Source organism: Electrona antarctica (assembly GCF_951216825.1).
Source record: "Electrona antarctica genome assembly, chromosome: 6".
In the NCBI taxonomy this organism is placed as follows: domain Eukaryota; kingdom Metazoa; phylum Chordata; class Actinopteri; order Myctophiformes; family Myctophidae; genus Electrona; species Electrona antarctica.
The window spans coordinates 55,156,813-55,170,870 of record NC_136811.1 but is presented as its reverse complement, the minus strand read 5'-3'; the positions used below and the strand labels follow the sequence as shown (position 1 = coordinate 55,170,870).

Here is a 14,058-nt window from a genome sequence, read left to right as displayed (position 1 = left end):
TTAAAGAACAACACATGGTAATACATCAAATACATTTAAATCTAATTTAAAGAACAACACATGGTAATACATCAAATACATTTAAATCTAATTTAAAGAACAACACATGGTAATACATCAAATACATTTAAATCTAATTTAAAGAACAACACATGGTAACACATCAAATACATTTAAATCTAATTTAAAGAACAACACATGGTAATACATCAAATACATTTAAATCTAATTTAAAGAACAACACATGGTAATACATCAAATACATTTAAATCTAATTTAAAGAACAACACATGGTAATACATCAAATACATTTAAATCTAATTTAAAGAACAACACATGGTAACACATCAAATACATTTAAATCTAATTTAAAGAACAACACATGGTAATTCATCAAATACATTTAAATCTAATTTAAAGAACAACACATGGTAATACATCAAATACATTTAAATCTAATTTAAAGAACAACACATGATAATACATCAAATACATTTAAATCTAATTTAAAGAACAACACATGATAATACATCAAATACATTTAAATCTAATTTAAAGAACAACACATGGTAACACATCAAATACATTTAAATCTAATTTAAAGAACAACACATGGTAACACATCAAATACATTTAAATCTAATTTAAAGAACAACACATGGTAATACATCAAATACATTTAAATCTAATTTAAAGAACAACACATGGTAACACATCAAATACATTTAAATCTAATTTAAAGAACAACACATGATAATACATCAAATACATGTAAATCTAATTTAAAGAACACATGGTAACACATCAAATACATTTAAATCTAATTTAAAGAACAACACATGGTAATACATCAAATACATTTAAATCTAATTTAAAGAACAACACATGGTAACACATCAAATACATTTAAATCTAATTTAAAGAACACATGGTAACACATCAAATACATTTAAATCTAATTTAAAGAACAACACATGGTAACACATCAAATACATTTAAATCTAATTTAAAGAACAACACATGGTAACACATCAAATACATTTAAATCTAATTTAAAGAACAACACATGGTAACACATCAAATACATTTAAATCTAATTTAAAGAACACATGGTAACACATCAAACACATTTCAATCTAATTTAAAGAACACATGGTAACACATCAAATACATTTAAATCTAATTTAAAGAACAACACATGGTAACTCATCAAATACATTTAAATCTAATTTAAAGAACAACACATGATAATACATCAAATACATTTAAATCTAATTTAAAGAACAACACATGGTAATACATCAAATACATTTAAATCTAATTTAAAGAACAACACATGGTAATACATCAAATACATTTAAATCTAATTTAAAGAACAACACATGATAATACATCAAATACATTTAAATCTAATTTAAAGAACAACACATGGTAACTCATCAAATACATTTAAATCTAATTTAAAGAACAACACATGGTAATACATCAAATACATTTAAATCTAATTTAAAGAACAACACATGGTAACACATCAAATACATTTAAATCTAATTTAAAGAACAACACATGGTAACACATCAAATACATTTAAATCTAATTTAAAGAACAACACATGGTAACACATCAAATACATTTAAATCTAATTTAAAGAACAACACATGGTAATACATCAAATACATTTAAATCTAATTTAAAGAACACATGGTAATACATCAAATACATTTAAATCTAATTTAAAGAACAACACATGGTAATACATCAAATACATTTAAATCTAATTTAAAGAACAACACATGGTAACACATCAAATACATATTAAATCTAATTTAAAGAACAACACATGGTAATTCATCAAATACATTTAAATCTAATTTAAAGAACAACACATGGTAATACATCAAATACATTTAAATCTAATTTAAAGAACAACACATGATAATACATCAAATACATTTAAATCTAATTTAAAGAACAACACATGATAATACATCAAATACATTTAAATCTAATTTAAAGAACAACACATGGTAATTCATCAAATACATTTAAATCTAATTTAAAGAACAACACATGGTAACACATCAAATACATTTAAATCCCTTTTGGTTGACTGTAGGGCCTGAACGAGGAGGACGCCAGTGGTCTGGTGGCGCTGCGGACGCGCTCCAAGAGGCCCCTGCGCGACGTGCCCCTGGGCCTGCTGGAGGCGGAGCTACGGGCCCCCGACATCACGCCCGACATGTACGAGGTGGTCCCCAACGTGCTGGAGGAGGACCGCCACTGGAGCCGCTGGCTGCAGGGACTCATGGCCTTCGACAACGAAGGTATACACAGACACACACACACACACACACACACACACACACACACACACACACACACACACACACACACACACACACACACACACACTAGTGTTGCGCGGGTCAGGGTTTTTCATGACCCGCAGGTCCCGCATGTGTTAATAATCTGACTCGGCCCAGCCCGCCCCGCAGCACCACATACATTTTCACAACTCGACCTGGCCCGCAACCCGCCATCATTAAATGCACGTCAAATATGTCTTTGAACGCGGCTTTTATTTGTCAAAAAAGGTGCTTCTAAACTGTCTTAAAGGCTAATAATATCACTGGCAAGCACGCATAGTTACGGGTGTTCCGACCACCGCATCGCATCGATGCCATTCATTTGTCACACACGTAGCGACATGGCAGATTGAGAGGAGACAGAGAGGTTGAGGGGAGAGAAGAAAGACTCACCGTGAGTCACAGACATAGCCTACAGTATAACAACAGGACTGTCACTGCACAGACGCTGAAAGAAAACGCCACTAAAGACCTAAGAAAAACTATTTGAAAACGTTTGTGTTGTCTAACTTGTCCTCCTTGCACTTACACTCCACACGTGCGTGCAAACACACACACACACACACACACACACACACACACACACACACACACACACGCTGAAGGAAGGGACTGCTGGTGGTTATACAATATTTCACTCGCTCTGGATTGAGTCAGAAGACTCAGTCAGAACACAAGAGGCAAGATGGAGTCCATCAGTGATCAGTCCAACCATTTACTGATGACTTAAGTCGACATGAAACACAACTCACCACTGTTCAAGGACGCACAGGGAAAAGGTAAAAAAAGGTTGTCCGTTGTGGTGAGAAAAGTTGACAATGATAATTGTGTGGCGGCGGCCGCGCTACCGCTACGTGCCTGCGAGGTGTGCTCATGCACGCGCGTTGGGAGCACGTGCGGCTGTGCACTGTTTGGGGATTAATTGGAGAGAGGAGATATCAACCAGCACAGCAACACAACAATCCGGTAGGCTGCGCAAATTTCATCCCAGGACTCGTGGCAACAATAATCATTTGTAAAAATCACAGTATACATTATTTAACCCGCCCCAACCTGACCCGCCAGTAAAGTTAATATATCTTGACTCGGCTCAGCCCGCCCTGCGGGTAACCCTCGGGACCTGCGGGTTACAGGTCGGCCCGCGCAACACTAACACACACTAACACACACTAACACACACACACACACACACGGACACACACGGACACATACAGACACTGGCTGCTGAGACTCATGGCCTTCAACAACGAAGGTATATATACACACACACACAGACACAGACACTCACACACACACTGGCTGCAGGGACTGTCTAACTAAGTAACAATGTGTGTGTTTTCAGAGGAAGGTGACGATGAAGATGACCCAGAGTACAACTTCCTGGAGGAAGTAGATGAGCCGGACAAGGAGGACTACAGGACGGACCGTGCCGTTCGCATCACCAGTACGCAGCCGCACACACGCACACACACAACACCCAGCACTTCAAGGTGCATTCGGAAATTCGCACCTAGCGCACTGGTGTGCCCTCTTGTCGTTCGTTTATTCAGTGCACTCGGTGCGTTGTCGTTCGAAAATCTGAGTGCCCGCACTGAGTGTGAGGGGTCACTGACTGACCCTACTCAGGAGTTGGGGTTGTTTCAGTGTGAGGGGTCACTGACCGACCCTACTCAGGAGTTGGGGTTGTTTCAGTGTGAGGGATCACTGACTGACCCTACTCAGAAGTTGGGGTTGTTTCAGTGTGAGGGATCACTGACTGACCCTACTCAGAAGTTGGGGTTGTTTCAGTGTGAGGGATCACTGACTGACCCTACTCAGGAGTTGGGGTTGTTTCAGTGTGAGGGATCACTGACTGACCCTACTCAGGAGTTGGGGTTGTTTCAGTGTGAGTGGTCACTGACTGACCCTACTCAGGAGTTGGGGTTGTTTCAGTGTGAGTGGTCACTGACCGACTCTACTCAGGAGTTGGGGTTGTCCAGTGTGAGTGGTCACTGACCGACCCTACTCAGAAGTTGGGGTTGTTTCAGTGTGAGTGGTCACTGACCGACCCTACTCAGAAGTTGGGGTTGTCCAGTGTGCGTGCATCACTGCGGTGTCTTGAGTGCTCCCCGGGGGCGAAAGCTAAGCTACTATCTAAGGCAAGCATTTAGTGCAGTACAAGTGTTCATCATTTACCTTGTCCCATGTGTTAACTGGTTAAAACGACCAGTTTTAACTGATCATTCGTAAATAAGCCACACTGTGACGTGATCGCCCAGCACCCTAAAAACGCACCGCGCATATCCGAACGCACCCTTAGTTCAAGTCACAGCGGGGTGCGGAGTTGTTTTAATATTAACATCAGTGTTGTTATTCGTCTTAATAACGTGCATCATTCTGCTCTTTTTCAGAAAAGGAAGTGAATCAACTGCTGGAAGAACTCTTTGACACGGTGAGTTGCATTGTGGGTAGTCTCGCGTTGCCAGACTGTTGCCTCCTGCAATTTACAAATGCTTCCGTCACACAGTCTGGAGCAACGGAAGCTGTGATCACGTCTCACAGTCTGGAGCAACGGAAGCTCTGATCACGTCACAGTCTGGAGCAACGGAAGCTCTGATCAGGTCACACAGTCTGGAGCAACGGAAGCTCTGATCACGTCACAGTCTGGAGCAACGGAAGCTGTGATCACGTCACACAGTCTGGAGCAACGGAAGCTGTGATCACGTCACACAGTCTGGAGCAACGGAAGCTGTGATCACGTCACACAGTCTGGAGCAACGGAAGCTGTGATCACGTCACAGTCTGGAGCAACGGAAGCTGTGATCACGTCACACAGTCTGGAGCAACGGAAGCTCTGATCACGTCACACAGTCTGGAGCAACGGAAGCTCTGATCACGGCACACAGTCTAGGGCAACGGAAGCTCTGATCACGTCACACAGTCTGGAGCAACGGAAGCTCTGATCACGTCACACAGTCTGGAGCAACGGAAGCTCTGATCAGGTCACACAGTCTGGAGCAACGGAAGCTCTGATCACGTCTCACAGTCTGGAGCAACGGAAGCTCTGATCACGTCACAGTCTGGAGCAACGGAAGCTCTGATCAGGTCACACAGTCTGGAGCAACGGAAGCTCTGATCACGTCACAGTCTGGAGCAACGGAAGCTCTGATCACGTCACACAGTCTGGAGCAACGGAAGCTCTGATCAGGTCACACAGTCTGGAGCAACGGAAGCTCTGATCACGGCACACAGTCTGGAGCAACGGAAGCTGTGATCACGTCACACAGTCTGGAGCAACGGAAGCTCTGATCACGTCACACAGTCTGGAGCAACGGAAGCTGTGATCACGTCACACAGTCTGGAGCAACGGAAGCTGTGATCACGTCACACAGTCTGGAGCAACGGAAGCTGTGATCACGTCACACAGTCTGGAGCAACGGAAGCTCTGATCACGAGTAAAATATAAAGCGGAAGTGAAGCCTCCTTCCCCACTTCCGTTTCGTCTTTTCACTCGCGCAAACTTATCCTAATATAAATCGAAATCATATAAGCATATTATAGCTTGCTGCTTAGCAGAAATGAATATAAAAAATGAATATAAAAAAAAGAATGTAAAGATATTTGAAATATACATTTCAACAGAAATGCCAGCTTCCTTGCTCGGCTTTCGGGAGTAGTTCCAGACTCTATAGCATTCATTTAACAAAACATAAATACATAACTGACATTACAGTCCTTCCTGTTCATATTACGTCTTACGTTATTACAGTACATACACAACATAAATTAACACGTACAGTATTTGAACAAATAAGACGATGCCATTTCACATGGACTTTACGTCCTCATTGACCGGGCCTTTACGTCCTCATTGACCGGGCCTTTACGTCCTCATTGACCGGGCCTTTACGTCCTCATTGACCGGGCCTTTACGTCCTCATTGACCTTGGCCTTTTCAAGAAATGAGGCAAATGGGAAAAATAATGTCTTATATAATGTGTGTGTCCTTCAGTTCCAGGATGAGGTTGTTGTTGAGGAGGTGGAGGGAGAAGAGGAGGGGGAGGACTCACAGCAACTTGTACCCAAATACAATGTCCCCCAAGCTCTGCGGTACGCACGCACGCACGCACGCACGCACGCAAGCACGCACGCACGCACGCACACAGTCCTCCCTTCGGGACAGGCCAGCAGAGTGGTGCTGTGTCTGTTTGGGTAGGGAGGTAGAGAGAGATGTCCTCGGCTGATGTCTTCTACACTCAGTGACATGTAGGAGAGACTCGGTGACAGAGGAGACATTACATTACACCTCAGCTCATCTTATACTGTACAGTAGATCCCGCTCTTTACGCAATTTACAAGACAACTCTTAATCCAGAGCGATTTACAGTAAGCAAGAACAACACATGGCAATACGTCAAATACATTTAACCCATTTTGGGCGGGAACCCTTTTTTTTTTTAGCATTATGTTGTACTTTAGCTATTGAAAAATAGCAGATCTACAAGCTCGTAGCGTGGCACCGAGTGCCGCGCTACGAGCTTGTAGGTCTGCTATTTTTGAAAAATCATGAAAATGTGGCCCAGATGTTTGAATATATTCTTCCAGAGTGAACGTTCTTAATTTAAATCTTTGCTTCTGTGGGGTCCCTGGAACAATGTATTTTCAGATGGGGGTCGGTGGCCAATTACATATCATTTTTGGGGTCCTTGACGACATATAATATTGAGCACCACTGATACAGAAACATGAGTTTTTTCTGAAAATTGTCATCATTTAGAAGACTTTTTTTTCCAGGCCTAAATGGGTTAAATTGTCTAGAATCATCATAAGCAAGCTGACATCTGTCCAACAGTAGAATATCTATACAATTAATACTATACACTATATAGTGCCATGTCTACATAAAATGCTATCTAAATTACATAAGTTGAGGCTTTGCATATGCCTGTAAGGTCGTCGAGGCTAGTGCAAGTGCTACCATTAAAGGACCACTTTTAAACCTATCTTCATATAATAGGTCCTCACTAATAAAATGGTGATAAAATGTCACCATTTCTTTCTACTCTGTGTCTCATAAGAGGGCAGTTCAGAAACCCGTCCACCAGTGACATCATCGATGGGGAATCCAAGCTAATAGAAAATGCAGGCTTTCTCGTCATGAAAAGTTGCAATGTGAAAATGGAAGCCATCGTTCTCACGATAATATAAAATATGAAGACAAAAATCTGCCAACGATGATGTGGACGGGTTTCTGAACTGCCCACAGCCCTCCTATGAGACACGGACCGAGTAGAAAAAAGATTGTGCTATTTTATCATGATTATTAGTGAGGACCTATTATATGAAGATAGGTTGAAAAGTGGGTGAAGTGGTCCTTTAAGACCTGAGGGCGATTATAAAAATGGCATTTAAATTCCAACAGTTTGCTGTATCGGTACTGCTGCTCAATGTCTTTTCATGTCAAGGACCCCCTTGAACCCATGGTATTGGTTTGTCTCTCTCTATCTTAAAGGGGCATTCCACTCATTTTCAACATTTATCTTAAAGGGGCATTCCACTCATTTTCAACATTTTACTATGTCATTAATGTACCTTAGAGCTGTTGTGTGGAAATAATAAAAAAGTTCCCCCATTCTGTGTTTCCTAGAACTAGAGGTCTGAAAAAAATCATTAACATGGTGAAACACATCTTGATGATGTCATCAAGATGTGTTTCACCATGTTAATGATCTTTTTCATAATTACAGTTCTAGGAAACACAGAATGGGGGGACTTTTTATTATTTCCACACAACAGCTCTAAGGTATATTAATGACATAGTAAAATGTTGAAAATGGGTGGTTTTCCCCTTTAAGCACTTTTTTGCTTTTTTTTTTTTTATCTCTTATTCTTCTACCTGCACTAGATGCGACCAGACCTCTGTTTATGCCATGGTGTCTCTTGTCTGTTGTTGTCCTGTATTGTTTTGTATTGTTTGTATGTCGGAAACCACTACTGTTGCTGTAAACACAATTGCCCTTCTGGGACATTAATAAAGACCTTGAACCTTGAAGGAGGGGAAACCTAACTTGATTTGACTTCCTCCACTCTCACACACTGCAGCTTCGACGCGCCGCTAGCCAGCATGCTAACGGAGCGGCGGCGCATGGTGCGTGAGCAGTACGAGGCGGCGCAGCAGAGGCGAGCGCTGCTGGCCACGCCGGGCCACGGCCCCTCCTCCAAGGCCCCGCACCGCACGGTGGTGACGCGGCCCCCCGCCACCCTGGTCCTGGACCGCGCCCAGAAGCTGCGGCTGCAGCAGCAGGTCCAACAGGTAACCAAGCGGCGGGCAGGCAGGCGTCGTCTGCCATTGTTGGCTTGTGGCGGACAATATTTTTTTAACCCATTTAGGCCTGACGTCGAAATTTAAAAAAGATCTTCGAAATCCTCCAGTTTTCTGAAATAAATATTTTCACGATTTTTCAAAAATAGCAGACCTACAAGCTCGTAGCGCGCCACTCGGTGGTGCGCTATGAGCTTGTAGATCTGCTATTTTTCAATAGCTAAATTACAACATAATGTTTAAAACACCAAAAGGTGTTTTTTTTTCACCCAAGGTTCATGTTTTAGGTTGTTATTAGAGAAAGTAAAAGGTGAGTGTAATGTTTTTTTCATTTGCTGCTTTCTTTCGTTTTAGGGATTTTAGTTTTTGACAGGGGGGCTGGGGCATTCGAGCACCAAATATGTATTTCTTTACAAAATTGTATAGTGATTTATTTATTGTATTAATTCCTATAGTCCTACTAGACCCCAATAAATTACATCTGGCCACAAAAGATCACAGGATCTACTGAATGTGTCAAACTGACATATTGAGCCTATGACACACAGTGTGGCTTCCCCCCAGTAGGCAGTAGATGTAATTTATTGTGGTCTAGTAGGACTATAGTAAATAATAAAAAAATAAATCGCTATAAAAAATAAATGCATATTTAGCCCCATGCTCGAATGCCCCCGCCCCCCCCCTGTCAACAACAGCAAAAATCCCTAAAACGAAAGAAAGCAGCAAAAAAAAATGAACACTCATCTTGTACTTTCTCTAATAACAACCTAAAACATGAACCTTGGTTGAAAAAAACTAAAGTTGTCCTTTAATCGCCAAGGACTTATTTAACTTCTTTTTCATGATGTCCTGGAGCGCCAAGGACGTGTTTTTCGTGTTTTATAACATGGTAAAAAAAATAATATATATATATATATTTTTTTTTAGTTTAAAAAAAAAAATATATATATATATATATATATATATAAAATAAAATAAAAGATATATGGTGGCGGTCAGGGCCTTTTGGCGCCCCCTAGTGGCGATGGATGAGTTTAACGTTCCATTTCTTTGCCGCAGACGTACAACATGAGTGAACGATAACATTACCAGAAACATGAATAGATGGCCCTGAATGACCACCAGGTCTGTAACTCTGAGAGTGTTCAAATAGAACCAAACGGACCCGTATGGGTCCGTTTGGTTCCATTTGAACACTCTCAGAGTTAAAGGGGAAAACCACCCATTTTCAACATTTTACTATGTCATTAATATACCTTAGAGCTGTTGTGTGGAAATAATAAAAAAGTCCCCCCCATTCTGTGTTTCCCAGAACTGTAATTATGAAAAAAATCATTAACATGGTGAAACACATCTTGATGACATCATCAAGAGTCGTTTCACCATGTTAATGATTTTTTTCAGACCTCTAGTTCTAGGAAACACAGAATGGGGGGGGACTTTTTTATTATTTCCACACAACAGCTCTAAGGTATATTAATGACATAGTAAAATGTTGAAAATGAGTGGAATGCCCCTTTAAGGAGGTCTTTGCAAATACAACATTTGAGAACCACTACTACTAGTTGGACTCCTAATGGGCCATATTAGAGTCATAGTAAATTAGTGTCATACATATTCTGAAGACTTGACATTCAGTAAGTGGGTGTTATGATCAAAATAAGAACATTATGGCCTGGGCCGTGGCTCAGTGGTCCAGGCACCTTGGCTGGTAATCCAGTCTGGCAGTGTGCCGCGGGTTCGACTCCCGATCCCGACGGCCTTTACTGCATGTCTTCCCCCCCCATCTCTCTCCCCATTTCCTGTCTGTCCCTCCATAAAATATATAAAATAAAGGCGAAAGCCTTCAAAAAATATGAACATTATAATTAGGGGTGCACAATTATGAAATTATGACCGATCTCCGATGATGTGCAGGGTCATATTCTGCCGATTCTGACCGATTCCGATATTATACAGAGGACCACAATGGAAACAAGCCTATAGGCCCTATAGGGGCTTATTGGCCCAAAGCCTGTTAATAAAGTATTCAATCAATCAATTAATAGCCTATACTCTTTTCCAAGTGTCTGTTTTCACAACTGAATGAGATGTGTGGACAAATTTAAATGTAGAAGTTTTTATTTTCGTTTTTATTATTTTGTTGCTGTTGAAAACCGATTAATCTGTATTATTTTGAGACCGTTCCGATATCGATATGGCATTTTTATGGCCGATTCCGATTTATGCTACCGATTAATCATGCATCCCTAATTATGGTGTGTAAAACGGAAAATAAAAAATGACCAAGTCTTTGCCACGGACACATGTGTCCGTGTGCGGACATGTTGGTGACCCCTGAACTCTGAACAGCGGTGATTTCCTCCACTGAAGCTATGAGGAAAAAACGTTTGTCGAGAATGTCCACTACCTTTTTTTTTTCCCACTGGCGGAAAAGTAAAATAAAAACTAAGCTATGACGACTAAAGCTAGAGCACGCCTATTGGCTGTCGACAAGGTCCACGCCATTGAACTTCACGTGAGCATGTCGTGCGGGCGGGCAGGTGAGCGGGCAGGCGGGCGGGCGGGTGAGCGGGCGGGCGGGTCTGCGGGTGAGCGAGCGGGCGGGGCGGGCGGGTGAGCGGGCGGGCGGGCGGGTGAGCGGGCGGGCGGGCGGGCGGGCAGGTGAGCGGGCGGACGGGCGGGTGAGCGGGCAGGCGGGCGGGCGGGCGGTTGGGTGAGCGGGCGGGCGGGTGAGCGTGTCTAATAATGATGTTTGTCTCTCTGCAGCATGTCCAGCTGTTGACCCAGGTCCACATGTTGACCCAACACGTGGAGAGTCTGCACTACGAGGCCGGCGTCACCAAGCACTACCTGGTACGTTAACTATAGCAGCAATAAGGCAGCACCTTATCAACTAAAACTGGACCATGAATCGGCCTTGCCCTTTTAGATAACGTAACAGCACGTGTCCTACAACGGCACACACACACCCACGCACACGCACACGCGCACATACACACACACACACACAGTCCTCCCTTCGGGACAGGCCAGCAGAGTGGTGCTGTGTCTGTTTGGGTAGGGAGGTAGAGAGAGATGTCCTCGGCTGATGTCTTCTACACTCAGTGACATGTAGGAGAGACTCGGTGACAGAGGAGACATTACATTTCATTACAGTACAATAGATCCTGCTCTTATGTTGCGTTCACACGGGCAGACGCAAAGACAAATTAAGTATCATTTGGAGCAGCTACATGCATCTTTGCATAGTCATGTCGCTGGCTCCCATTGATAATGAATGGTAGGTTGTATCTTTGCATAGTCATGTCGCTGGCTTCCATTGACAATGAATGGTAGGTTGTATCTTTGCATCGTCATGTCGCTGTCATGTCGCTGGCTCCCATTGACAATGAATGGTAGGCTGTATCTTTGCATCGTCATGAAATGAACCGTCTTTGTCTGTACCCTTCTCTCTCCTCTCCTCGCTTCAGGAGGAGCTGGGTCAGTACGCCAGGAAAGTCCCCAGGAGGCCTGCAGCGTCCGCCAGCAGCCAGCAGAGGGCGCTAGTGGAAGGCAGCAGCAGCTTCAGGGCCTCCAACCTCCAGGGGGCGCTGGAGATCCTACAGGAGGAGGAAGCGGCCACCAGGGGGCAGACTGCTCCCCCCGTTGCCCCCAACACCTGGCTGCCCAAGAAGAGGAGTAAGTCATCAAACGTTATTATGTGTTTTAACTTTTAATGATTAACGCATTTTGGGCGTGAACCCAATTTTGGTGTTAGCATTATGTTATGCTTTAGCTATTGAAAAATAGCAGATCTACAAGCTCATAGCGCGCCACCGAGTGGCTTATAGGTCTGCTGTTTTTGAAAAATCGAAGAACCACTGACATAGAAACATAGCTTTTTCAGAAAACTGTCAGGATGTAGAAGACATTTTTAGAATCTGATCTCAGGTCAAAATAACACACATAGGCCGGTGTTGGTTTTTGACAGCAAATTTCATTTTATTTTTGTTTTCGTCCTAGTCTTTTGAATAGTTTATTTAGTTTTAGTCACATTGTAGTCACCTGGAATGTTTTTGTGTGTGTGTGTGTGTGTGTGTGTGTGTGTGTGTGTGTGTGTGTGTGTGTGTGTGTGTGTGTGTGTGTGTGTGTGTGTGTGTGTGTGTGTGTGTGTGTGTGTGTGTGTGTGTGTGTGTGTGTGTGTGTGTGTGTGTGTGTGTGTGTGTGTGTGTGTGTGTGTGTGTGTGTGTGTGTGTGTGTGTGTGTGTGTGTGTGTGTGTGTGTGTGTGTGTGTGTGTGTGTGTGTGAATGAACTGTAGATTTAAAATGTATTTTGGCGGGCCTTGATGCCGTTGTAATGGCTGATCTTACACTTGCTGAAAATAGAGCGTCACAGTCCCGCCCCCTCGAGAGACCCGGAAAAGAAATCCCCGTTCATTTTCCTCATAGACTTTTCAGAAAGTATTTATTTAAAGACGTTTACACCGCGGACAAAGACAACTCTTGTCGTGACAAATCATGACAACAAACACATTTTTTCGGGCTGAACAAATAATTAGAAAGAAGAAGAAAACGGCAGGTTACAACACTTTTTTTGTTGTTTTTCTTCTTTGTAATTATTTGTTTGGTCCAAAATATTGTGTTTGTTGTCATGATTTGTCACGACAAGAGTTGGCTTTGTATGACGCTTATAAGGTCTTTAAATAAATACGTTTTGAAATGTCTGGGGAAAAATGCATTGGAAACTATTTCCTGGGCCTGGCGTCGTCATGAAAGGGGGCGGGACTGCGACGCTCTATAGCCGATCTACAAGCTCGCAACGCGTCGCAGCGTCATTTTCGAATGATCGGAATCTGATCGGGAGCCAAAAATGGTGATCGGGACATCCCTAGTATCAATAGGATAATATTGATATTACCGGTGATTCGGGATATTGTACTATTGTGATGTGGCATAAACGTGTTCTATAAATATAAATATCGGATCGGGGAAAATCGGTATCGGCAGATGCTCCAAATCAAACGATGGGAATCGGATCGGGAGCAAAAATAACGCGATCGATTTTTATGGCTATGGCGTGGCCTTCTGCACTTCCGGCGCACTTCCGCCCCAGAGGGTAAATCGTTCCGCCCTCCCTGTCGACACACATCACGGCTCCAACCAAACTACAGCGGCCACTGAGGCATCTATTTTTGGTAGTTTTTATTTTTTAACCCATTTTGACCTGAGATCAGATTCTAAAAATGTCTTCTACATCCTGACAGTTTTCTGAAAAAGCTAGGTTTCTATGTCAGTTTTTCTGAGATTTTTCAAAAATAGCAGTACGAGCTTGTAGATCTGCTATTGTTCAATAGCTAAAGCATAACATAATGCTAACACCAAAAGGGGTTCCCGCCCAAAATGGGCGGG

General features: G+C 42.5%; 1 protein-coding gene across 1 annotated transcript in view; it reads left to right on the top strand.

Moving 5' to 3' along the window:
- Window positions 1-14,058, top strand: part of gon4lb (gon-4 like b) — a 90,400-nt gene that overhangs the window by 29,947 nt on the left and 46,395 nt on the right. The window contains exons 11-17 of the mRNA XM_079503861.1: window positions 2,117-2,324; window positions 3,709-3,810; window positions 4,757-4,797; window positions 6,358-6,455; window positions 8,448-8,658; window positions 11,437-11,523; window positions 12,141-12,348. Of these exons, the coding sequence (XP_079359987.1) occupies window positions 2,117-2,324; window positions 3,709-3,810; window positions 4,757-4,797; window positions 6,358-6,455; window positions 8,448-8,658; window positions 11,437-11,523; window positions 12,141-12,348 (955 nt within the window). The remainder of the gene's footprint in view (window positions 1-2,116; window positions 2,325-3,708; window positions 3,811-4,756; window positions 4,798-6,357; window positions 6,456-8,447; window positions 8,659-11,436; window positions 11,524-12,140; window positions 12,349-14,058) is intronic.